The sequence below is a fragment of the Oreochromis aureus genome, linkage group 11 (genome assembly GCF_013358895.1).
Source record: "Oreochromis aureus strain Israel breed Guangdong linkage group 11, ZZ_aureus, whole genome shotgun sequence".
Taxonomy (NCBI): Eukaryota; Metazoa; Chordata; class Actinopteri; order Cichliformes; family Cichlidae; genus Oreochromis; species Oreochromis aureus.
The window spans coordinates 36,781,595-36,808,877 of NC_052952.1; the positions used below are offsets into that span (position 1 = coordinate 36,781,595).

The window sequence follows — 27,283 nt, forward strand, 5'->3', positions numbered from 1 at the left end:
TTAAACGAACCCAATCCCCAATCAACATACATATAATGTGCAAAACTGAAGGTCTATGCTGTCACTTCATTTTCTCTGTATCATTCATAATATTAATTACATATATTAATACCTGGGCTCAACCATCCAAAGTGATGGACAGTGCACAAGATAGAGAGTGTATACAGATTGGAGACGAGTGTCAGAGGTCATTTGTGACAGAAGGATAGCAGGAGAAGTGAAGGGCAAACTTACAAGATGGTAGTGAGACCTGCTGTGACACATGATTTAGAGACAGTGGCACTGACAAAAAGGTGGAAGGCCAAGCTGAAGATGTTAGGATTTCACTGGGAGGGACCGGGATGAACAGGATTATAAATGCACATGTCAGAGGGACAGCTCAGGTTGAGCAGTTTGGAGACAGAGTTCATGGAGAGCCAAGGCTGAGACGGTTTACACATGTGGGATAATGTATACGATGGACAAAGAATGATGAAGAAGCTGCCACACAGGATGAAAAAGGAAAAGCTCAGAGAAGATTCATGGATGTGGTGAAGGAGGACATCCAGATGGTTGGTGTGACAGAGGAGGGAGGCAGGATCCCCTGCGGTGACCCTTAAAAAAGGGCAGCAGATAGAAGTACAGGTTAAAGATTAAAGCTGGAGAATGTAATTAAAAAAAATCACAGACAGCAGTGATAAAGAAACATGTAAAAAATAAATAATAACCAATGACGATTTCCATTTTCATAGCTAGTTTTTATGTCAAAGCCACAGAAACATAAAATAAAATAAAATAAAATAAAATAAAATAAAATAAAATAAAATAAAATAAAATAAAATAAAATAAAATAGTCCCCCGTGGGTCTTGGTGGCAGTGCAGACGGGCTGTTTTTGGAGCTCCTGCGGTAAAGCGGTGGCAGGTTGTCGGTGTTGCTGAGCTCTGAGCTGTGACCGCGGAGGGGAGGAGAAAAGTGCCGAGCTGCAGCGGCTCGGCTCATTCAGCCTCCGAGCCAGCGACCAAACAGCAGCTCCAACTTCAGCGCACATCGGAAATACTGAGCAGGAAACGGGCTGCTGGAGGGACACCGACCGTTCACTGTCGCTTCACCTGCAGTGGGATAAAAACACCTTCAGGTAAGACTGAAAAAAGACGTTTTTTTTTTTTTTATGTTTTTATGAAGGAGCCAAAACAGCTCCGTGTGGGGATGCTAGCCCGTTAGCTAGCCAGCTAAGTAACTAACTAATAACCTCCCCTCAGCGGTTAGCGCGGCTCGGCTCGCCGTTCACAGCTGGCGAGGATCCGCTTGGAGTTGTGGTGGGAGCCGTTTTCTCGGATGTTTTTACAGGATTAAAAACCAGAAAAAGTGAGCTCAGTTTAAAGGCAGTCGGGACTGTTATTAGCTCCACTTAAAAGTAATCAGACCCCTGCTGGAAAACTGTCGATGCGAGCCCGAGTGTAACCAAGAATAACGGCAAACACGGGGTTTAAATCAGTATATTAGCTCTTAGCAGCATTACGTAAGCTAATGCTGATGAATACCAGCTCTAACTTTATGTCTGCTATAAAGCCCCCCGAAGTCTGGTTTTCTTCTGTTTTAGCTCATGTGTTGATCCTAAAAGCAAAAAGCCGACCCCGATAAAAGTTTAACGATGGCAGCTGCATTTACCAGGAAACTGGGTTCATTATTAGCTAACTACTCATTGAGCACTTTAGTTAACGTGCGGACATAACTCGTTAATTTCGCCATTTTCCGCTACCTCCCTGCTATAACGCAGGTTTCTCAGCCCGTCTTCCTGCCCATATGTCTCGTATATGTGCTCTCCACAGCGGGACAAAAGGCCCAGCATGGCGGCCCCCTTCCCCCTCTGAACCCAGCCCACACTGGAGGTGAGAGAGCAGCAAAGAAGGGGCAGCTCGTCTTTGTCCTATCGGGGAGAGGACCAGAGCTTCAGTCTGTCTCTGAAGTCGTCCTGCTCTTATCAGTGTCAGAGTAAACCTGCTGTCACAGGTATTAAAGAGCTCAAAGTCCAGATTGATATCTTTAGAAACTGAACTGAAGTGTGAGGTAAGCAGGATAAACAGTGCTTAGTGATACAAATCATGAGGGCAAGTATTTTTAAAAAAAGTTTTCATGAAGATTTAATTATAATTCAGTTTGTGTGTTTCAGGAAACTGTTTGGTCGAAGCCACTTCTCTAACTTGAGTCTCACTTCTATAGTTTTTCAGCTGGCTGTGGTCGGCTGCTGTGAGCAAAGATCTGTTGGTTTGTGTTTTTTTTGTTTTTGAACACTGATCTTTAAATAAAATGAAATTACAGAACCAAAATAAGTAATCTGTACTATTCGGTTCTGTTACCAAACCTTAAACGTGGGCTACAATCAGTCCTACCAGCTGCTGCACCAGGTTTCATTTAATCTCTTTTTGTTGCTGCTGTTATAAAGTCAGATTACTGTGGTTGGTGCTGGAGCTGTTATGTGTGACTTTAAAACACGCTTCACGTCGCCTTATCCTTTCTGTTTCAAGATAACCTTGGCTCAGATTTGTTTAGGAAGGCTGAGACTCAGTGGTAAGCTTAATATGAACTTTCAGATGCTTCACTGCTTCCTGTATAAGCTCTTTCTGCAGAGGAGACACTTGACAAGACTTTAAGACAACGTTTCTGTTCACTTTTCACACTGTTTCTTCCTTTTTCTTGTAAATAGCACCCTCTGTGGTGCTTCTTTTTTGGCCTGCATGAAGCCTTGTGCTCAGACCGCGTTGTTGCTAGCATCTCAGACAAGCATTCCAGATGTTGCTGTTTTAACACAACTGAGCTGCTTCAACATCATCTGCCTTCATGGAGCTAGTTATCATTACAGCATGCCTTTTGTTGTTAGTGTAAAAAGGCCTTTGACACACGTTTTTGTTTCCATATTTATTGTGTTAAAGCTGCAGGTTAATTGTCTCATGGTGGACTCATAGCATCGATGACCTAAATGCACAGAAACACTGTTTGTATGTTGATGTTGCACTTCTTCTAAAAATTAATTGCATGCATGGAAATGTAACCAATGCCCAGCAAGATCCTTTTTTAAGGCAATTTCCCCCAATTAAAAGCACTTGAAAAATCCTTAATCCTCAACTTTACCGTGTGCCGTGATGAGAAGCATCAATTATTGTGTCGTGCAGAGTCCTGCATAGTTGGGCTAATGGAATATGCGAGGAGCTTATTTATAAATGATAAAACATAATGAATCATTTCAGTATTACTTGATTTGAACTCTTATTTTTTAGGTGTTAAATTTTAACATTAAAACATTTAAACATGAACTTTTATTACCTTGAACCCTGAATGTTGAAAAAGCTGCTGTGTTGTTATGTTGTTGCTTCTGGGAGGCCTCTTTGTTGTGGGTTATCTATCCCTGAGGAGATTTCCTTATCTCCATGGTTCCCACCTACAAACTGGTGCAGGTTGCTTTGATTGTCATTAGATAAGTGACTTTCCCTAATGATTTGGTGAAGAACGCCGCACTGTGGAAACAGCTTGAGCCACCAGAGGCAGAAAGAGAGGAGAGGAGGTGGGAAAAGCAGGAGAATGATGGGCTTTTTTCCACTCTCCTCTCCTTCTCATGTCCCGGTGGAGTCGGACTCGGGAACAGCCATGGCGACGTGTACCAGCTGCACTGTGATGAATGGTCTGGGCTCAGGAGGCGTTGCCATGACAGGGTCCCTGGCACGCGCTGCTATGCAGATGCCTCTTTTCTCAGGGCATGTTTGCACATTATTTCATCGCCTGGTCCTGCTTGGTTGGTACTTGAGAGGAAAGGCCTGCCTGAATATGCAGAGTTTAAGTGTGTAGAGCTTTTAGGAATGATGCGTGTGTGACGTCTCTTTCTATTGTTTTGGTGACAGCATTGGGGAAAAATACAGCGGTTGTGAAACCACATCTGACTGCACCTCTCCATGGTATTGTCACTAACACTGTTAAGTACTCCTGTCGCTCAGCCTGTATTTGTACAGGTCGAAGCTGTTTGGGTGTGAGCAACACCGTGAGGCGCTTTCTCAAACAAACTTGATGTCTGTTTGTTTGCCTGACTCGGTGCTTGTCTTTGCTGGCACTAACGTGAGAATCTAACCCCAAAGCTTTTGTTGCCAAACTGAACGAAGTAGTTTTTCTTGCCTAAACAGAATCAAATATTGAATGAAATTGATGAGCTGCAGCTGTGGAGCAGAGCCATCGCTCCAGCTGTTTCTCTAAATGTTGTTCCAGTATAGGAGCCCAGTCAGTGGTCTCACACGGCCGGCTATAAAGAATTGAATTCTGCGGTCTACATTTGAGGCTCGAATTCCTAAAACCTCACTCTGAAAGAACGAGAAAATGAAAATGTATCTTAGTTGTTAATTCCTGAGTGAAGGGAAACTGTGTTCACTGTGGCGTTTCCATTTCTGTGCGTATTTCTTTCAGCGGGGGGGTTTCAGGTGTAGCTCAAAGTGGAAAAGCACCGTGGCCAAAGAGTCATCTCTGGGGGAAATACTTCACCACTTTCATTTCAGACTTTGTACCAGATCTCTGCTCACAGACTGAACTTTGGAAGCTCGTGATTGTGCTCCAGATAAGGAGAAGTCTCCGGTTTTTAAGGAGTTACGAGAGCTCAAACATGCAAATATTAAAAAGGTCTGACCCATCTGTGTGTATTTACAATACCTGTAACTCTGAGAATAGTCAGAGTATAAAGCTATAAATTTGCATAGCTTTGTCCATCCATCCGTTTTTTGCAGCTATCTGGGCCACTTTGTTAAATGTAATTGATTGTGCACACACGCTGCCTCTGAGGAGTTTGGGAATAACTGAAGTAAAGAATAAGTAAGAAATAAACTTAAGGCAGTTGCAATCAGTTTTAACGACACGGGGCCAGGCCTCAACGCAGCCAGAATTTCCTGCTCAGATAACCACGACATGTAAACTAAACCACATCTAATTTCCATTGAAAATTTGTGATCAGTTTTTGCTCAGTTAAGACAGGAAGGTGTGTTTGAGGTGTTCAGCCTCCTCTCTGGTTACCGCCACCATGGCTGTTCTCTTTACCTCCCTCTGTGCCTGCTGTTCTTCACTTCTGTGCTGTGTCTTTAGGAATTAAACGACATTGCTGACCGTAAGCTACGTGATCTAAATATATCTCCGCTCTCCTCTCTCCCCCTCTCGTCCTTTTTTATTTTCTCATCTGCTCTTCATGTCAGCACTCGTGTTCAGAACCCTCTTGGCTCCTCTTCGTTCATTCATGTGTGCAAACACGCCTGCACCACATGGAGCTGTTGGTGAACTTTCTTTACTTGATTATATAACTAAAATCAGAGAAGATGTATTTGAACCTGGAGTGATGTTGTAGAGAGTGGAATCTGTTAATGATTTGACGTGGTGTAATTAAGTAAACATAAACAGTCGGATTTCAGCTGACGGTAAAAGTGGTCGATAACATCTCTGCTCCTTTTAACCACGTCAGCCATTTATCTTGGGGGAGCTGAAAGAATTTGGACAGTGTTTAACTCAGTGGTGCCTCAGACTGGACGAGCATTTGGACCTGAAAATGTGGCCAATTTGTCAGCGCACGAGTAAACATACAGACATGCCTACATGAAATCATAGTGACATAACAAATGTAACATGAGTCTTATAAATGACGGCAGTGCTTTAATGGATTAGGAAATCATTATGCAGCTATTAGCAGCACTCAGAAATTTCCCCATCCCACTAGCTTATCATCCTACAGGGAAAACCAGAATATGTTAACAATGGCAAACCAGTACAAGAAGAAAGACCAAAATCTAAACATGTCTTCTTAAAACAAATGTACACTCATAAATAAAATGGTGACGTTGTACAGAATAGACTCTTCCTCAGCGCTAAAGGGGAAATGGTCATGAAACTGAGGAGTCTTCCTCCATGGTTAATTTAACCTCATACTGAAGCGTAGTTTTTACAGAGGACTTACCTGAACTTTAGATATAATTCAAATGATGAAAATAGTGAAGGACTTGGTGTTATCTGGTAAAATTTATTTATACAGTTGAAGCCAGTGACATAACCCACACGTGTGACCAGAATTTTTACTTATGCTGGTGGCCCCGCGTCGCTCTGTAGGTTTGCTGCCAAAACACTAACAAGTAGCTGATTCAGCAAGGCAACAAAAGGAGGAGTGACCAGGAACAGGAAACAATGCTACAGAAACCAATTAGTCATTGCAGAACTTCAGCGTGACTCCTAGCTATGTTTCTAGGAAGGTACAACCAAGTCTGAAGAGCCTGAAGTGAAGGAAACTGTGTTGCTGCGTGTGTAATGTGTGTAGATGTTCAGCCTCTCGTCAGAGGCGTCTTCACTTCCAAAAGCCAGGATCCCGTCCCAGGCTATTCAACCCCTGCTGACTTTAATAATTCACATGATGGTGGTGTGGGGCAGTGCCTCACACCCTCACCGTTGCCCCTGTGACAGTACTGACTCGTGTGATCCTTAATGAGTCCCGTGATTTCAGGGAGGGTCAGCGACTCTTAGGACCTTCTCTAAAGGGAGAACTGACGAGGGGTAAATACTTGGGGCTCCTATCATATTTTAGAAGTGAAGAAGTCTTGTTGATCAGAGCAGAAATGTCTTCAGGAACCCAAAAGAAGTCCTGTTGTCTTTAACTGCTTAAGTCTACCATGACCTGGCCTGTGGCTTGAACATACACAGAAATATTACAGTGTAAGGCTCCAGTGAGATGCCTGCGGTGGCAGATGGGTAGCAGCATGTTGGCCAACAGGCAGCTGACACTTTGACCACTTGCAAGCTAAAGCAAGTACAGTGTTGATGATCTTTTAACTGCTTCAGCTTGTTAAAGGTCGACTGTAGCTCAGAAGAGCAGGTCGTCTGTTGATTGGAAGGTTTGATCCGTGGCTGCTCCAGTATTCGAATGTAAATATCCTCGAGCAACATACTAACCACAGGTTGCTCTCTAATGTATATGATTGCTAGATAGAAAGCACTTAAACATGGGTGTGAATGAGGCATCTTGTATAAAGTGCTTTGAGTTATCTAGAAGAGTAGAAAAGCTATAGAAGAATCGTTCCATTCAACATATTTTCTTGATCGGCAAGTCTCTTCAGCCGGCTGGGCTTGAGTTGAACTAAACAGCGAGTGGGTACCACATATGTTTGACATGTGCTAAGTAGAGCTGGGCGATATAAGATTTTTTCATATCACGATATGTTTTTTTCATTTCAGGCGATAACGATATATATCACGATATAAGCCAAATAACTATATTTGTAAGATTTAAATGTGCCGTTGCTCACAAGTAAAATGTGAAATAATCAGCAGCTTGTTTTGATTTAAATATTTATTTCCCATAATAAGTTCAACAGGGCAGATGTACTTAAAGAACACGAGACTTCAGTTTCAGATAAATAAAGGCAAATATTGCAAACTACACAAAAGGCAGCCGCTAAAGCGTTTAAGTTTCAAAATAGAACAAACAAACAGACTAAATTATCAATTCCACTTAGAAACAAAATATTAATTCTAAAAATAAATCTTAGTTTGTTTTACAGAAGAACAGACAAAACTGACTAACTTTTGTCAATATCAAATAAACTGAGAACTAAAAGGAAATTCTCAATCTCTCCTTGTTGTATAGCTTAGCTATTACCTCAATTAGCTGCTTGAATCCTTCATTTTCGACCGTGTTTATTGGTAGCATGTCTTTAGCAAGACGGTAGGCTATGGCATTCGTTATGTCTCTTAGCTTTTTTGTCATATGGTAAGAGGCTGGAGAAAGCCGACTCAGTTGACTGTTGTTGCTTCGCAGGGATTCTCCCGGTTGATTTCAATGACGAATTAGTGCTTTCAGTCTACGGAACTTCTCTGGCCCTTCCTTTCAACTATCTCTCCGGCATTGGAACCATCATCTGTGTTCTCTTCGGTAACTTGGTCACCCAAGCTCTCGGTTGATTTTTCTCTAGTGGGCAAACTCATTTTCTCCATTACCCGGCCGGCACGGCGGCTGGCTGCTTCCCAAACAACTACACATGTGCGGCTTGGCACTTGTGCTGTACGTAACAAGTCACGTGACGTGACGCTGCGGCTGTGATTGGTTCGGCTATGCGCTACTTAATTTGGATTGGCTGTGCTTTCTTTTTTTTTTTTTTTTAAGACAGGAAGAGAGAGAGATGAGGTCTATCGCAATAGTTTCATTTTTCTATCGAGAAAAAGTTATTTTGCAATACGTATCGTTATCGTTCTATCGCCCAGCTCTAGTGCTAATATAGGAAAGTGTTTGCATACTAGGTGAAAAATAAGAATACAGTGATGCTGGGAACAAGAGCAGAAAAGGCTCTCTTTGCTGTGGCTCTAAATGCAGAGAGGAAGGCCATCCCTGCAGCAGAGACGATGAAGTCAAAAGCACAGAACGTCACCAGACTGCTGCTCTTCCTCCCTGTATTTAGTTCACTCTTCATCCTCAGCCAGCACAGAAAGATCCATCCAGCTCCGGGCCTCTTTTGTATGCGTGTAAGTTGGTGCCTCAGCTTTATTTAAAAGAGGCGCTCGCTGCCAGGTTCTCCCTTTGTGTAAACAGCTCAGGTACAGCACGAGCCTCGAGCGCTAAAGTATCTTTATCATTTCTGCTCTTTATAAAGAACATGTGAGAATAGACAGCAGCGTCACGGAGCGCATGAATTCATTCTCCAGGGATCTTCCGCAGTCATCTAGTAGATCAAGTTGGCACACAATATTAACATTAATAACCATCTTATGTCCTTTGCTTAAAAACAAAAATCAAGCATTGCTATGTGTGTGTTGTTGGTTAGTGTTGGATAATATGTTGACGTCTCCCTCCCGTCCACCTATAGAGTGTATCATTTGTGGTAAATAATAGAAAATTGAGTATTTTGGATTATTTTTCAAGGCCTGATTTCCAGAAATTGAGTGTTAGTGATGCTTGGCAAACACAGGAGTCTAATAATGTTACATTTTCACCGTGTGCTACGGAGTCTATCAAACACCCTTTAAAGAGAAAGGTGTGTGTTTTGTTTTTCCAGGTACACGATGTGCTTGATTTATAATAAAAGCAGGTCGACAATTATTCAGCTTGTTTGCTTCACACGTGAACATGAAAATATTATTAGTGGAAACAACTTCATTGGCCAAACAACTCAGCTGGCGGCAGGTAGTAGCAGTAAAAGTTTATTCAGAGCTTCTTTGGCCCATTAAGGCTGCACTCAGTCCACTTGAGTAAATTTCGAGATGTGCAGACCTTTATCCCTCTGGCCAGTCACGTGGTTGAAGAGCAGACCTCCGATGTCATTGGGTGGCTTCAGACTCATAATCCAGTGAATGTGAACGTTTTAGAAAGCGTCAGCGATTACTTCAAAACAGATTATGTTATTTATCTGCTCAGAGTGGCTGAGATGAATTTCCGTTCTGTGGGATTAGCCACAGTCTTTATGAGATATGTCATAAACCATATCAAGAGGTTATAGGTGCCGGGCGACGTGTCAGGGGCCAATCCTGCCATCTGCTCCCAGCTCTGATGAAAGTCTTATGCAGAGGATTTCCTCTTCCGTTTGATCCGCATGTTCCCTCAAAGGGGAAAATAGGAAACCCTTTTAATATCCTTCACTTGAAAATCCCCACAGTCAGCTGTTAAAGAACGACTGTGCAGATCTGCAGGAGTCAGATATCATCAGTACATTTCTGCAAGTGGATCAAAGTGTATTATGCAATGTTGCTTTTGTATTTCTTCATTTCCTGTCTGTCGTTTTAAAGTTTGCACAGAGTTCCTGAGGCACTCGGTGTTGAATGCTCCAGAAGGCATTAGCTTTGTTGTCGAAATGATCAAGGCTAACACTTTGATAGTATAAAGCAACATAACAAAAAGGGGTCATTTTTCTCAGCATATCTTTGATCAGATCAGTGTCTTTTTTGCCAGCTCCTTCTTTTGTCCTCTTCAGATTATCTGATTCAGCAAGCTGTTCTTATCTCCTGTTGTTGTAGAGCAGGGGTGGGGAACTTCAGGCCTCGAGGGCCAGTGTCCTGCAGGTTTAGATGTTAGACAGCTGATTTAAATGGCTAAAGGACCTCCTCAACATGTCTTGAAGCTCTGCAGAGGCCTGGTAATGAACTAATGATTTGATTCAGGTGTGTTGACGAAGGGTGATGTCTAAAACCTGCAGGACACCGGCCCTCGAGGCCTGGAGTTCCCCACCCCTGTTGTGGAGTCTGACCAGGAACAAATGTTCATAATGTGACGTTTTCCTGTGGGTACTTCATGCTCTAAGTGCTGAAGATCTTATCATACAATCTTCTTGGTGATGCAGTACCAAGAATTTATGTGCCAGTGAACACCTCAGAATAATTTCTGCATCTAGCACTGCTGCCACGGGTCTGTAATTTATACAGTTTCTGTAGTTCTGTATAGTTCGACTCTTGTGTTTTCAGATATTTTTGAGATCTTATTGATCTTTCTCTGTAAATACAGACCACATGTCCTCCTTTATATTTTTTAAAATTAAAAAAATTTAAAAAGCAGAAGAATAGACATGCTGGCATTTCCAAAAATGACAATAAACAAAAATACACATTAAACAATATCCAAAAACTGATTACTTTTCAGTTAAAATGGGGTAAACCGCAGTCACAGCTGAAGTATTCCCCATGTGTTTTACCAGGAAGGAATGCTCATTAAAAATCAATGCTGCAGGTGAAGTAAGGAAGTTCTTTTTTTGACAAGACGTCTTTGAGCACAGACTAAACATTTCATATAAAACTGACCAAAGCTGAAAAAAAGTTTCCACCTCACTCCGTTAGAATCAGCTGATTTAAGTGTATTTAATAAAAGCATGCAAAAATTTATGGAGGCCTCAGACTTTGATGGACCGCTTTTGGAAAAAGCTCTTCAAGACCTTAAGTTGTGTGATGTGAATATTTTCTGTCTAAGGTTGAGTAACGTGAGTAAAATCAAACAGCCGTCCTACACCAGAGCAGGCCTTTACAGGCCAGGGACTCGTTTACCTGCCACACATGATCATGTGACCACCCAAGCTACATCTAAGGTGAACTTTGAAGTTTTTAGAAAATACCGAGGTGACCAAAAACCAGATTGTGGTACTAGGAGTGGATGTAAAATTTGGGGATATTTTTAAAGACTTTATGAGGACTCAACATGCTGGAAAAAGAAGCAACTTAAAAAGTGACAGGTAAAAGTTGGCAAGGTTTAATTTATTACACTAAAATATTAAAAAGTCAGCTAATTCTCAGCGGAGTTTTTCATGTAAAGATCCAAATTCATGTTCAGGCTAAAAATATCAGTTTGATTTTGGGCTGCGGTGTTGGATGCAGGGGCAGGTTCTCTGTCCGTGTTTCCACCAGCCGCGTAGCATTCAGTGGGATTGGGATTAGGATTAGTGCTCTGAGTACAGCTGCTTTAACGAGCGCTAATTGATTTGTAACTGAGGATGTGCTGGGTATCGCTGCAGCAGAGCTCAGGTCAGGAAGGACATCATCACTGGGTCCTTTTATCAGGAGCAGGACGATGGACTGCTCTAGCTGCAGATTTTGGAAACTTCCTCAACGCTGTGATGCGTGGCTTCCCGTCTGCCGCCCACCGTGGGCAGCAGGCCTCTCTCTGGGGATCTCCCACTGAGTCTGATTAGTGCAGGCTTTCCAACTGTGCTGTTTGGTCTCTGTAAACAAACACAATCCACTTGTTTGCCTGTACTGTACACAATAACTCATTGTTTGTGTGCTGAAATTGCTGATTTCAACAGTTTCAGCCAAAGGATGTCAGGCAGGTTTAACACCCGCCCTGTTTCCTCTCCTGTCTTCCAGAGCCATGCTGGAGTGACTGATCCAGTTCCCGTCGATCCAGTGTGACCAGTGAGCAGCTTAAGGTGGACTGCATCATCATGGAACAATAGCATTGGGAGTCAAAGCTCGACCTCTTTCTCCTCATCCTCCTCCCCCCATTTCTTTTTCTCTCGGACTCACTCTGTACTGAAAGCATCCCCCTAACAAACACCCACCCACTCACTCATGCAGGACCCTTCTGACCACTCCTCCCACGCAAGTCACGGTCCACTCCCACCGTCTCTCCAGCCAGTCAGGCGGTGAGCGGCTGGAAGCCGTGTAATCCTCTGTGAAGTATAGCGCCTATACGGCCGCATATGCTCCCCTTTGTCATGGCGGCTGTTGTTGTTGTGGAGGCCTCCCCCAGGAGAGCGCAGGACGGAGAACAGAAGGCAGCATAAAGCTCACAAAGGCAGGAAGGGAGCTGGAGAGCGAGTGAGAGAAGGAGACGCTGCAGATTGTTTGGCTGGAGGGGAGTGGACTTCACAGGGCAGCGGATGGTGCTCAGTCGGTGTGAAACTCCATAATGTGGGGCTGGCACTATCTCCCCAAACCAAACACAAAGTGGACCAACAGTCAACTCTGGAGATACTTGCCACCTGCTGAGCAGCAGCGGGGAATGCAGTGAAGACAAAGTGGACCAGATTTTTTTTCTTTTCTTTTTTTTGTGTCTCAGTGTGGAATATTTTTCTCTTTTTGTTCTGTTTGGTGGTCTTTGTGATTACAGCCTACCAAAAGTGCCTTTACGTGTGACTTTGCATTGTCTTCGGACATACTGAAGTTAAATTTTTCACAGATTATCACTGACTTGACATTTGTCGTGTGCTGCCATTTTCTGGATTATATGGGAAGTAAAAGGCTCAACGCCACCTCCCACTAAACCTGACAATCATCACCTGCTACGTCTGAGCAGCAACTCCTGTGAGCACCAAGTATCTCCACTGGACCCATCCGAGCCGTCACCATGTTCAGTATTCAGTCCAAATGGCGCTACCTTATCATGTTCCTGGGCATCCAGCTGGTGGTGATGGCGCTGCTGTCCCGAGAGGGATACCAGAAGAGGGTCACTTACTTCATACGCATCTTCCGCAAGCCGGACGGCGGCGCTTTATCAGGCCGCAACCACACCACACCCACTATCAGCGGAGGGGACGTGTACGCAAACCTCTCCCACCTGCCCAAAGCTCACGGCCATCGAGATGATATGCCCTACTGTCCCAAGACGTCCCCTTTAATAGGTGAGTGCTCATTCCACATCTTCAGCGTCTATCCAGAGTTGGATTAGGCTTTTCTCTATTTAGTCTTAAATAGATGTTTACTAATTCATCGGATCCATGATAAAGGTTTAAGACAGCGCTTCGGACTTTAAGTAACCCTTAAATGTTGAAGCTCAAATCTCTTGTTTAAATAATATAAAACATCCATGATTTTTGGTCCTACCAGGGCTCAGTGTAGACTCTGAAGGTAATACAGTCTAAGACTAAGTCCCTAAAATTCAGCCCTGATTGAGAAAACATTATAGGTCGTGAAAGTTTTTTGACTTGTGAGGTGGAGCCAGTTGAGGTGGTTCGGACATCTGACAAGGATGCCGCCAAGGCAAGGTGTTCTGAGCATGTCCCTGCCTTGGCGTTTCCCAGACAAGCCTGAAGAGAGGGAGGTCTGGGCTTCTCTGCTTAGGCTGCTGCCCCCGGATAAGTGGATGGAAATGTGGCTGTAATTTTAACTTGTCCAGCTATAGAGTAGATGCCATGTTTTGGTGCAGGTGCCCCCGCCAGCAGTCAGCTAAGTGTGAGCCAGGACTGAACTGCATTATTTGGAGGATTGTAAACAGCACTTTTATGATAAAATGTGTTGACCCTCGTTACTGTAGTTTTCTCATATGCACAAGTTAATAGCTGCTGATTTTGTCCCATCTTTATTTAAATATAGTGTAAATATTCTTGTAATAAACAGGCAAACTAAACCAGTCACACAACCTCTTGTCAGACGCAGCAATGACACGAGTCTCACTGCAGGGTTTTGTCACATGTGACCGTTTTTTCCTCGTTTAGCTCTGGGTTCATCTCAGAGAGAAAAAACAAAACAGGTGGTGTTGCCTTAATTTTAACTGAAGAGGAAATAGAAATGTATGCCGTACCTTTGTGCTTTTCTTTTTCTCTCTGTTATATAAGCAGTGTGCTTGTTCCTGACAGTTATATTAAACATCGTTCGAGTCATTGTGAGTTTGCAAGTAATACCTGTGAGTAGAGCTGGGCGATAAAACGATATATGGGAAATGATCTGCGTTTGATCACTAACACCAACAGGCTGGGGGAGGGGCACGCCTGTGTGATCTTAGTGTGTAAAGGGTGTAGCACAGTCGCTGCTTTTATGGTGCTAAGTTTGTGTCCATTAATCATCTTTAAGAACATGACGCAGCAGAAGAGTCATGACCTTCTCCACCCTTTTTCCATCACCTGCTGTGGGGGAAAGTTTCCATCAGCTACAACAACTCTTCATGTGAGTTGATGTCATCAAGTGAGCACGCCTTAAAGTTCGTCTTGCACGTCATATTTCAGTGATTTTTCTCCTTCCTTTAAAAGCAAATGCTTTTGTGGGGACATTTCAGTGCAGTGGAGGTAAAAATGCTGACAGCCGTGTTGGCTCTGTGTAAATGACGTGTGAACAATAAACGTAAATGATACCAACCATACGGCTCCAGCTGCCATCAAACCACGTCACTGAGCTCTTTCGCACCGTGTGAAAACTTTGCTTCAGGTTTGGTGTGAAGGCACCACAAAGCTTGTGACAGTTTTCCACCTGAAGAGGTCTTTTATGGTCCGTCTTTGCCAGGATTTGATGTAAAAGCGAATTCTTCAAAACTGCTCTTTGTACCAGGAAGCTTTGTGACTATGAGCCCTGACTGTTCTCTGCTTACGTTAACTCTTCTGTTAGCTCTGTTCCAGAATCCCGCTGCATGTTTATTCAGTCATTTGAAACAACTTAAAGACCATGAATTGATATGAGGGAAGATAAAGACTTAAAGAAAAAACAAAGATGTTCGTCACGGTAACGCAAAGACAACCGAAACCTGCTGGAGGTTTGAGCAGCTCAGGTTCCTTTACTGAAACAGCTGAATGGGTCGGCTTGGAATATGAGAGCCGGTTTTATTTGTATTTAGTTTCTTTGAAAGCACAAATATAAAGCTCCTATTAACCTGAGTAGACGGCACACACCTGCATCTGTAACCCACCACCTGTTCACGTGATCTCAGCAGGTGTTGGAGTGACGTGGTTTAAAAAAACAAACATCAGCTTAACCTTGATTAATACTGTTTATCTGTTTTTAATATAGTGGCAAATTTGTTTGCAAATTTCTTTTCTTTGTATTTTTTTTTTCTTTCCCAATTTCCCCCCTCACCTCACACGGGGGGCTGGACGATCAGAGCGAGGTGATGCAGGATTGTCAAACCGATCTCTACATTACAAACACGTCTGACTTTGTGCTTTTAAAGCTTTTCCTTGGAGCACTTGATGTCTTGATGTCACAATCAGAGGATGGCTCTCATACCCTGACCACATCATTTGCTTTCTCTCCATTAACTATATTCATTCTTGGATGTAATAACTTCTTCCCACAGGAGGGCCGATCCACGTCAGCTTCCCGTCACGCCTCAGTCTGGCTGAGGTTGAGAGGAAGAATCCGCTGGTGGTCCGCGGCGGACGATACAGGCCGCCGGACTGTGTGGCGAGGCATCGCACGGCCATCATCATTCCCCACAGACACCGAGAGCACCACCTTAAGTTCCTGCTCTACTACCTGCATCCCTTCCTGCAGCGGCAGCAGCTCACATATGGCATTTACGTCATCCACCAGGTTTCTATCATTTCTACTTTACACTCAAATTCAGGAGGTGGTTAGAAATTAATTTCATTGTCTTTGTGTTAATGTTTAGATTTATAATATTGGGAGTAATGAGAGTTTTTATTATCTATCTGAAGTGATACACTACTTGATGCTTGATGAAGAGCGCCCTCTGGTGTGTGGTCACTGGATGTGCATGTTGGATGATAAGAAATCTGAAGCAGCTCAGACGTTTAATCTGTTTAAAGCTCACTGATGTTTCACCCTCAGCTCTTTATCTCCTGCACCTCTTGAGCTGGATCGTACCATCGCACTCTCTGTCTATGATGATTTTCAGTGAAAGACTTTCATAAATCATATTTTCATTAGTTTTGCTCAGCTGGATTCAGTCACATTCTGACAGACTGCTGTTAAACATGTGTTTAATGTGCTGGTAGCAAAACTTGGGAAAGAGAATTTCTCCAGTTTTGAATACTTAGCGGCTCCTGTTCTGTTCATAGAGACATTTCTGGCTGCACAGGTCACAGCTGGGTGACCAGATGTGATGTGGCACAGGTTTTACAGCAGATCTCTTATTTGTAGTTCTGGTTTATTGCCCTACGGTTTATCAGAGTACATGTTACACAGACAGTTTAGTCATGGCCTGCCGTCTCAGGACGTCGTTGCATTCGTCGCTCCATCAGGTCTCTCTTGGAAATGAGACGTTGGGTCTCAATGGGACTGCCTGTGTACAAGTTTATATAAAAATAAAATCTGGGTTTGGTCCCAGCAATAGGACTGCACTAGCTTGAGGGCGGTGCTTATGACTCCACTTGAACTGAAAAATCTCTCCAGCTCCATCTTTGTTCTTGGATTCTCCAGCAGGGCTTAGTGCAGCACGTCAGTTCATCCTGTCTGAAACAGGCTCCTCCTCCTTTTAGGTAACAGTCTTCTGATTGGTTGCTTGTTCCATGCAAAGATGAGACTATTTTTCACACGAAGTCCCTGAAATGCTTTTAAAGTTCACCTCACTAATCCCTGTTTAGTGCAAACATAGTTTTCTGTGGCTGAAAATTTGACCTGTTAAAGTCTGTTGTGCTTCCTTCTTTGAGTGAAAACATCTGACTTTGTGTTTTTCATTTACACAAATATTCAGTTTAAACTTGTTTCTTCACGTGACCATGAAACATTTTTGTCTGCTCTGCAGGCTGGAAACTACACCTTTAACAGAGCCAAGCTGATGAACGCTGGTTTCCGGGAGGCCATGAAGGAGGAGGACTGGGACTGTCTCTTCTTCCATGATGTGGACCTCATTCCAGAAGACGACCGGAATACTTACGTCTGTGACTCGAACCCTAAGCACGCGGCCATCGCCATGGACAAGTTCGGCTACAAGTATGTCTGAGAACGGCCGATACATGCCGTGGTTTCAGTGCAAGCTGTAGAATGAAGTGCTGTATGAAAGCAGTCCTGTGAGTGGGCAATATTTTATTTTCATACAAGTATAAACCAACCTACAGGAAAAGTCCACAGACCTTTTCAGACAGCCCTCATTTGTCCTTCAGTTTGGCCCCTTTTCCATTAGTACGACTGGTTTTCCACTACAATCCGGTACTACCTAACGTGCATGGTTGTCCTCATAGCGACACGTCCGAGCGTCCTGCGACGTAATTAGTATGCGACACGAGCGCTACAAAAAAGTGGACGTCGAGGCGACGATATACCTGCTGCTCGGTCTGTGGCTTTTCATCAGACTCTGAGAACACGGCGTTGTTTTTGTAGCCATTCCCCTCGTTGCTGGGTTTCAAAAATGGAGGTTTCATGACGCTCTCGTGGCTCATCAAGTGACACTACTGACCAGCCAATTGGTGGCATGCAATCTGACAACGTCACATTTTAGTACCTGCTCGGATTGCTTGGGGGACCCCGAGAGAGCAGGTACTAAAAAAGTACCTCTACCCGGTACTGTGACCTAATGGGAACCGTGGCGAACCAAATGTAGGCGCTAATGTGTTCAATCCTGCTGTTGTCGTCATTTTCTTTTTCTCCAGAGTGTAACGCTGGGCTCAGTAACACATTTAGATGTTAAAACAAAATAAATTCAGATAAAATGTCCTGACACAAAATGAGTTGATTAGAGTAACTTGAGAAAATAAATAAAAATACACTGTGACATAATAAAGAGTTCAATGAAGTCGGCTATATAAAAAGTTGCATTAGAAAAACAAATATTTGAAATATAATAAATCAAATAAAGCAGCAGAATGGTAAAATACAATAAACCTTATTGTAAATGTAATTTTTCTATATGTAATAATTGATGTGTTAAAGAGCTCTGTAACGAAAAACGTGTCGTCTAAAATGAAGTGAAATGTATTAAAGTAAAAGTGAATCTAAATGAAACACTGAGGAAATGGTTGGATATAACAGGATAAAGTGGCTCTGTGGTAAAATGGTTCAATCAACATAATAAAGCAAAATAAGGAAACAAAAGTAACTTAATGAGTGAATAAAAACTGACAAAACTATTTTAATCTGAAGTGAAGGGAACAGTGCAGGTGAGAAATAAACAGAGTGCAGGTGTTTCTCTGCTGGACAGATGTGCTGGGTTGTTAAACTTCCTACTGGAGGTGGAGACAGCCTGATGGTCATTAATGTAAACTCTGGTTAAAGGTTCTCTGATCACGTCTCTCTGACCTCCAGGATGTTTTACTCGAGCTCCACCTCACGTTTACTGTTGATTTGCTTTTATGTTTACTTGAATTTTATCTATGAACATTTTCCTTGATGCATTTGTGTTCACTGCTGTAGTTTTAAATTACAGAAATAAACTTGCCTCAGTGAAACTGCTCCTTTAGCTTCTGTGTGTTTGCTGCATGAGCCGGCGACTCTGCAGAAGCTGCATGTTTTTTATTATTTAAATGCCAGAGTTCAGTTTCCAAGTCCTCCTTCCACACACTTAGCATATATTCTAACCTGTCTGAACAGCATAGAAAATAATAATAAAACCCTGATGTTCTTTATTTCTCTTTTGATTTGTCGTTTTCTAATCCTAACCCTCTCCAGGCTTCCATACAAGATGTATTTTGGAGGCGTGTCAGCTCTGACGCCCCTGCACTACCTTAAAATGAATGGATTCCCCAACAATTACTGGGGCTGGGGCGGCGAGGACGACGACATTGGAGTCAGGTGAGGATCATTTAAGTGTGATTCACAGTTTCAGTCTGGGCCGTAGGGCTGCTCAGTTAATTGAATTTTAATCTCGATTACGATTTGGGTTTTCAACGATCATTAAAAATGACTGAGCCGATTATTAGCACCTCCCTCGTGCTTTACTCTCGCGCTGCTCCGTGTGGCAAATTGAGCGCACCTCTCTGCGTTTCGAACACGCGTCACAAGAGGACCCGAGGGAAGCTCGGAAAGCTAAGCAGAAGTTATTTGGAGAGGAGAGGATAATGGCTGCTGAAGAAAGAATGCCATTGGTTGAAAAGAGAGATAAAACGACTTCAGTGGTGTGGAAACCAATGTTCCCTCTAAGCTGCCTATTGGTCGAAAAAAAGTACCATGTCAACCAATCAAAAAGTGATATGGCAATGTGGCATCTAGTTGTTAAGAAACGGGGGGAAGTTTTAGGAGTGACGGCGGTGTTCTGAGATGTGAGATTTGAGAGATTTGCAAATCTTGTGTAGTTAGTGTGTAGTTCGTGTGTTAGGTGTGTAGTTCGTGTGTAGTTCGTGTGTAGTTAGGTATTGTAGTTGTGTGTAGTTCGTGTGTGGTTAGGTGTGTAGTTAGGTGTGTAGTGTAGTTCGTGTGTAGTTCGTGTGTAGTTAGTGTGTAGTGTGTAGTGTAGTCAATAGTTTTGTTGTGTGTGTCAGAACAATGGCGGCTGCTGAATGTTACAGGTGTTACAGCAGTGATACATCTCCTGTTGTCAGGCCTGCAGGTATCAGGCTGTTGTTCTCCTTTATCTCATAGTGGACAGAAATTATTTTTGGAGTGGCACAAATAATTTGTGTGGCATCAAATTTGATGCAGAACAGCTGATTGTTCTGTAAATAGTTTGAAATGTTTATTTAAAAAATGCCTTGGCTGCATTAAAAAAAAATAAATAGCTGCAAAAACTTTGTTGTTTGCCAAACTGAGTTACTTTTTGAAGTAGTAACTATATAATTAATTGCCCAGCATTGGTCATTATATACTGTATTTTGCAGACAGAGTTACAGACTCTCTCCCAGACCACAGACTCATAATACAAGTCAGAGCTTTATAGAAAAAAAAGAAAAGAAAGAAAGTTGTGTTTTCAAAATTGGAGTTCAAGTTATTTTTACTTCCAATAGTGTTAACATACTACACAGGTCATGAACAGGGTTTTTTACATTTTCATTGTAAGTGGGCTAAAGCAGTTAATTAAAAGTAGTCTAACATAAATGTAAATGCTGTAATTTGATTATTTTAATAAACCATGTAACTTGGATGGATTAGATGCTGGCGTGACCACAGTGCACACGTCTGATGTCGCTCACAGTGGTCCAAGGGACGCTCAGGGAGTTTGTGTGTTCGCTCAGACACATGAAATATTAGAGGGAACATTGGTGGAAACATTTTGGGTTCACGGAGTCAGACGTGGATCAAATATTGTGCAGTATTTTGAAGTTCACTAAACATAGATGTTTACTTTTCATTTATTTTTTTATATTGCAAACATTTGCACTGTAATCAGTATTTGCACACTATTTTATATTATTTTTTGACAATCTTTAAAGCCATTATTCAATACATTGTTATTGTTAAATAAATATCGTCAAATAATCGTGATTATCATTTTTGCCATAATCGAGCAGCCCTACTGGGCCGTGTTCCTCGTAGGCGCTACATAAAAGATCGAGGCAGGCTCTGTCATATTGCATTTGGTGGACTGTTGCATCCATAAACTGTCCGGGGCAACAGTAGAAACCTGTTATTGATCAGGTGAGTTCTCCAACAGTCACCGAGAGCACAAACATGGTCCAGAGATCCAATTAGCTGACACGAGCCCCGGCAGACAGCAGAGTGAAGCATTACTGGAGACCGAGGCTATCCTCGTTCAGACAGCTGTCAGTCAAAGTGACCGAACCCTGAATTTAAACCTTAATCATGTAGGAAAAGCTGTGCGTGTCCTCAGTGATCAGGAGGTGTGAGGGAGATGGATTGGTCTAACGCTTGTTTCTTGTCTGCACAGAGTCTCTCTGGCTGGGATGTACATCACTCGTCCTTCACTGAAGGTGGGCCGGTACAAGATGATCAAACACAAGCTGGACAAAGGCAACGACGTGAACCCAAAGAGGTACTGCGATCCGAGTGCTCGCTGGGATAACGAGATCTCAAGTCTGAGCACATAAACGACCAGACGTGTCTCGCTGGACATAGTTAGATACCAGAGTTAGACACATGCTGTGTAGCCAAGTCACAACTACCTGGAAATGTAACTGCATCATCATGTATATGACCATGGTGTAAAATGCTGCGTGTCTCTGTGACATTTAACGCAGCGTTAGCTTATTTTTGTTTTGTTTTGTTTTGTTTTGTTTTGTTTTGTTTTGTTTTGGGGTTTTTTGCCTGATGTTAACGAGCTTCATTGAATAACTTTTGTCCAGAAGCTGAACGATACAGATTTTGAGGAAATCAATCTTTGACCATTTAAAACCCCACATTCCAATATATTTCCTCCTCCTCTCTGACACACAGGTCATACACAGATTTCCATACTTTGACACTTTTCCGACTCTTCTCGGATCAGCTGGTCATTTTTGCTGTTGTTCCAAACATGCGTATTTCCAGAGCGCCCTCTGGTGATCGAACTGTGCAACATCAACATTCCTAACATGGTTGAAGGGTGTTTCTCCTGTCTCCCTTTACATTTTAATTTGTTGCATTTATAAATGCTGATACTGATGTAGATCAGCAAACTAAAATTAGCTGCTGTAGTTCAGTGTTGGAGCTTTAGGGCAGTGGAAACTGTAACTTATAGATTGTTTAAGGAGCTCAGAAAAAAAAAAAGAATCTGGACTTTAAGTTTCTTGAAGATGTTTCATCCCAGAAGCTTCTTCAGTTCTGCGAGTAAACGGTGAGTCCCAGGTGTTTGACCCTTAAGAGGGTCGTTGACCAACTGTTGATCATGTGCCTCATCACATGAGCAAAGGTGTGAAACAGGGCAAAGGTCATTGTCAGCAGAGGTTTCAGGTGAACACATTGTGAGACCGTGCACCACCCTATCATGTGACTTACTGAGATCAGCTGACCCAGGATGTGAGTGGGCGTTAAGGCGTCTGGGAACGATCTCAAAACTGGATTATAGATGGCACACAGTTGGTGTCGTTAGCCCCGCCCTCCGTTCAAAGATGGCCGTGGACGTAGATGGCTTCTTTCACTCCTCTTTCAAACATCTGTCTTGTTGGCATCCTCGATGGAGTGACCTTTGACCTTTAGGACAGAGAGGTGAAATGTCTTCAAATAAACTTAAAGCAGTCCAGATGCTCTTCTTTCCTAGCTCCTTAGACTATTCAATTCAATTCAATTCAATTTTATTTATATAGCGCCAAATCACAACAAAAGTCGCCTCAAGGCGCTTTATATTGTACAGTAGATAGCACAATAATAAATACAGAGAAAAACCCAACAATCATATGACCCCTATGAGCAAGCACTTTGGTGACAGTGGGAAGGAAAAACTCCCTTTAACAGGAAGAAACCTCCGGCAGAACCAGGCTCAGGAGGGCGGGGCCATCTGCTGTGATTGGTTGGGGTGAGAGAAGAAAAACAGGATAAAGACATGCTGTGGAAGAGAGACAGAGATTAATAACAGATATGATTCGATGCAGAGAGGTCTATTAACACATAGTGAGTGAGAAAGGTGACTGGAAGGAAAAACTCAATGCATCATGGGAATCCCCGGCAGCCTCGTCTATTGCAGCATAACTAAGGGAGGATTCAGGGTCACCTGGTCCAGCCCTAACTATATGCTTTAGCAAAAAGGAAAGTTTTAAGCCTAATCTTGAAAGTAGAGATAGTGTCTGTCTCCTGAATCCAAACTGGAAGTTGGTTCCACAGAAGAGGGGCCTGAAAACTGAAGGCTCTGCCTCCCATTCTACTTTTAAATACTCTAGGGACAACAAGTAGGCCTGCAGTGTGAGAGCGAAGTGCTCTAATAGGGTGATATGGTACTACAAGGTCCTTAAGATAAGATGGGGCCTGATTATTTAAGACCTTGTATGTGAGGAGCAGGATTTTGAATTCAATTCTGGATTTAACAGGAAGCCAGTGAAGGGAAGCCAAAACAGGAGAAATCTGCTCTCTCTTTCTAGTCCCTGTCAGGACTCTTGCTGCAGCATTTTGGATCAGCTGAAGACTTTTCAGGGAGTTTTAGGACATCCTGATAATAATGAATTACAGTAGTCCAGCCTGGAAGTAATAAATACATGAACTAGTTTTTCAGCATCACTCTGAGACAGGATATTTCTAATTTTAGAGATGTTGCACAAATGGAAGAAAGCAGTCTTACATATTTGTTTAATATGTGCATTGAAGGACATGTCCTGGTCAAAAATGACTCCAAGGTAGAGTTGGATGTCTCGAGACCGGTCTTGGTCTCGAGACCGGTCTCGACGACCACTTGGTCGTGGTCTTGGTCTCGATGGACTTTGTCTCGAGACTTGTCTTGGTCTTGGACTTGGTCTTGGTCTTGTCTTGGTCTCGACGGACTTTTGTCTTGTCTCGGTCTTGGTCTCGCTGTTTCAGTCTTCCGTTCTCAAATCGACATAGTGTTCGGGAGATTTGGAGTCAACCATTAGCGGAGGCGGGGGTGGCTTACTGGGCTTAAGCCGGGTCATTTTTTTCAGAAGCATGGGGCACCGTCGTAAATCCCCTAATTTTGGTATGATCCGAGCTCAGGCAGTAGGCGACTGAGCACAGCACGCATGTGAGCGAGGGGAGAAGCTGCTGCCTGCGAGTTTGCTGCAGACAGAGGACAGCTTAAGTTTGACCAGGTACCAAAGCAAATCATTCGTACTGAACTAATACTGTAAATATGACGGTGTATCACAAAGCGATTGATATCAAACTGATCAGTTGGTTGCGTTACTTGCTCTTGAGTGAATCAACAAATGGATAAATAAAAAGCCGAACGACAATGCTGATTTTTTAGAGACTCTTAGCTTACATTTCATATTTTCAGTTGTTACCCTCCACGGCTAAACAAACTCTCTAAATCGGTTTCAATTGTGTACTGATGAACACAACAATGGACATAAGGAGCTTCTTTCAAAGAAAAACTCAGGTAGATGTTATTTTATATATTATGCTTTGTATGTTGTTCAGTATATCTATGCAAAACAAGAGAAATTTCAATACACAGCAGTATTCACAGATGGAACCAGATATTTACACTTTAGGTAGAAAACATAAAAACTATTTTTACTGTTAAACATTAATTTAGAGTAAACTTTTGTTTTAGATAAATAAATGTTGAAATATCTTTTGAATTAGTTTAATGACAGAATAAAGAGAGACAGAGCTGTCTATTTTTATCCCTTTCATCAAATTTAGGAGAACATATACACCAAGTTTATTGTTAATTAATAAGAAAAACTCCAGACGATTCCATTCTGAGCTTAAGAAGCTTCTGATAGGTTAGTAGAGTCCATGTGAGTAAATTGGTGGCACACCTGTGGATGCATATAAGGCAAAACACAGAGCCTGTTTCTGTGACATGTGAAAATCAAGAGATGTCAACCAAAACACCAGGAACAGAATTGTGGAGCTCCATAAGTGTGGCTCAATTTTGAATACAATTTGGTGCCATTTGCAATTAAGAAATACATATAGTTTTCTCTTTACTCTTAAAGTTAACAAATATGTTTTTTATATTTATCAATCTAAAAAATAAACATTTAGTCTGATTTGATGTTACAATTAAAAAGTGTTTGTGTTTTTATCTGAAGAGTGTGTAAATATCTGGTTTCAACTGTATATTTGATGATGTTGGTGTTTGGCTTGATTGTCAGCACAAAAGAGGAGAGAGAGAGAGAGAGAGAGGAGCAGAGAGGGGAGAGGAGCAGGAGAATGAGGACAGAAGGGAGATGGAGAATGAGGACAGAACAGAGATGGAACAAGGCAGGTGAGACACACATGTTAGTGAAATGGTTGTTTGCCAAAACTCATCAGAACATGTATCTAGTACCTGTTTCTTTTAGATACCATTTGTTACTTTTCAAATTCTATATTTATTAAGTTATGCAGGCTTGTTTGCACAACAAGGCTAAATAATTATATAAACTTTTCTCAATCTAAATAGCGTACTTTGGTAGAATTAAAAAAAATAAGTGTAGTGCAGGTCTATGATGATTTTCAGTGCTACTATCATCTAGTTCTGATTCTGGTTCTGTCTTGGTTAAGTCCTAAGTAGTCCTGATTTTGAACTGTTGTAGTCCTGTTTTAATTCCGGATCAGTTCTGGGTCTGGTTGAATTGGGGTTTAGTTCCTGTGTTTTGATACAGGCCCGACTTTGTTCTGCCTTGCTGCTTAATTAAAAAACTAGTTTAAGGTGTCCTGCATATGTGATATTTATTTTTTTCCTATATGAAGTCATTCTTTTTTTAACAAAACTCAAAGCGGAGCCTAATAATCTTTCAGTTATTTCTACCCTCACTTAATTTCCTTTTCGCTGCTCAGCTCTCACACAGTGGTTCAGCTATGCTCCAATCCTCCATATTGTGGCCAATCACAATATGGAGGGAAAATATCATTATGTGAAAAACAGAGAGGGTGAGAGACGCGACAGTCAAGTGGAGCGTGCGTCTGTCCTCTCAGTAAGTGAGTGAGACAGTAGACAGCGGTGTGAGGGCTGTGCAAAAGCAAAAACACATAAATATGCCTGACACCTGTAAACGAAGCAGCGTCTGGCTGGAGTTTAAAGACTTTTTTGTCTCGGTCTTGGTTTGGTCTCGTCTCTCGGTCTCGGTCTCGGTCTTGGTCTCGATACCCTATTGTCTTGGTCTTGTCTTGGTCTCGATACCCTATTGTCTTGGTCTTGTCTTGGTCTCGGATTAGGCGGTCTTGACTACAAGTCTACTCCAAGGTTCCTCACAGTGTTACTGGAGGCCAAGGTAATGCCATCCAGAGTAAGAATCTGGTTAGATACCATATTTCTAAGATTTTCAGGGCCAAGTACAATAACCTCAGTTTGATCTGAATTAAGAAGCAGAAAGTTAGCGGCCATCCAGGTCTTTATGTCTTTAAGACATTCCTGCAGTTTAACTAATTGCTGTGTGTTACCTGGCTTCATGGATAGATAGAGCTGCATGTCATCTGCATAGCAGTGAAAATTTATGCTATGTCTTCTAATGATGCTGCCTAAGGGAAGCATGTATAATGTAAATAGAATTGGTCCTAGCACTGAACCCTGTGGAACACCATAATTGACCTTAGTGTGTGAAGAGGACTCTCCATTTACTTGAACAAATTGGAGTCTATTAGATAGATATGATACAAACCACTGCAGTGCAGTACCTGTAATACCTACAGCATGTTCTAATCGCTCTAATAGGATATTATGGTCAACAGTATCGAATGCAGCACTGAGGTCTAGCAGGACAAGCACAGAGATGAGTCCACTGTCAGAGGCCATAAGATGATCATTTGTAACCTTCACTAAAGCTGTTTCTGTGCTGTGATGAGCTCTGAAACCTGACTGAAACTCTTCAAATAAGCCATTCCTCTGCAGATGATCTGTTAGCTGTTTGACAACTACTCTTTCAAGGATTTTTGATATGAAAGGAAGGTTGGAGATTGGCCTATAATTAGCTAAGACAGCTGGGTCTAGAGATGCTTTTTAAGTAAAGGTTTAACTACAGCCAGCTTGAAGGCCTGTGGTACATAGCCGATTATTAGAGATAGGTTGATCATATTTAAGATCGAAGAATTAATTAATGGCAGGACTTCTTTGAGCAGTTTTGTAGGAATGGGGTCTAAAAGACACGTTGATGGTTTGGAGGAATTAATTATTGAAGTTAACTCAGAAAGATCAATTGGAGAAAAGAGTCTAACTTAACATTGATGGTACTAAAAGTAGCTGTAGATAATATTACATCTGTGGGATGATTATTGGTAATTTTTTCTCTAATGATAAAAATTTTATTTGTGAAGAAGTTCATGAAGTCATTACTAGTTAACGTTAAAGGGATTGTTGGCTCAGTAGAGCTCTGACTGTTTGTCAGCCTGGCTACAGTGCTGAAGAGAAACCTGGGGTTGTTCTTATTTTCTTCAATCAGTGACGAATAGTAAGATGTTCTGGCTTTTATGGAGGGCTTTCTTATAAAGCAGCAAACTATTTCTCCAGGCTAAATGATGATCTTCTAAATTTGTGACACGCCATTTCCTCTCCAGCTTACGAGTTATCTGCTTTAGGCTACGTGTTTGAGAATTATACCACGGAGTCAGGTACTTTGGATTTGAGGCCTTAGTTTTCACAGGAGCTACAGTATCCAGAGTCGTACGAGTGAGGAGGTAAAATTATTAACAAGATAATCAACCTCTGTTGGAGTAGCGTTCAGATAGCTGCTCTGCTCTATGTTGGTACAGGGCATTGAAGAT

General features: G+C 42.2%; 1 protein-coding gene across 2 annotated transcripts in view; it reads left to right on the top strand.

Moving 5' to 3' along the window:
* Nucleotides 1-823: 823 nt before the first annotated feature.
* The window catches only part of si:dkey-199f5.8 (beta-1,4-galactosyltransferase 3), a 31,603-nt gene continuing 5,143 nt past the window's right edge, over nucleotides 824-27,283 (top strand). The window contains exons 1-7 of one of the 2 annotated variants that reach the window (XM_039619679.1): nucleotides 824-1,115; nucleotides 1,810-1,990; nucleotides 11,819-13,074; nucleotides 15,456-15,691; nucleotides 16,866-17,053; nucleotides 18,725-18,847; nucleotides 20,877-20,981. In XM_039619679.1, coding sequence (XP_039475613.1) covers nucleotides 12,801-13,074; nucleotides 15,456-15,691; nucleotides 16,866-17,053; nucleotides 18,725-18,847; nucleotides 20,877-20,981 — 926 coding nt within the window. In that variant the 5' untranslated portion in view covers nucleotides 824-1,115; nucleotides 1,810-1,990; nucleotides 11,819-12,800. The remainder of the gene's footprint in view (nucleotides 1,116-1,809; nucleotides 1,991-11,818; nucleotides 13,075-15,455; nucleotides 15,692-16,865; nucleotides 17,054-18,724; nucleotides 18,848-20,876; nucleotides 20,982-27,283) is intronic. The other variant, XM_031746431.2, reaches the window with a different exon arrangement.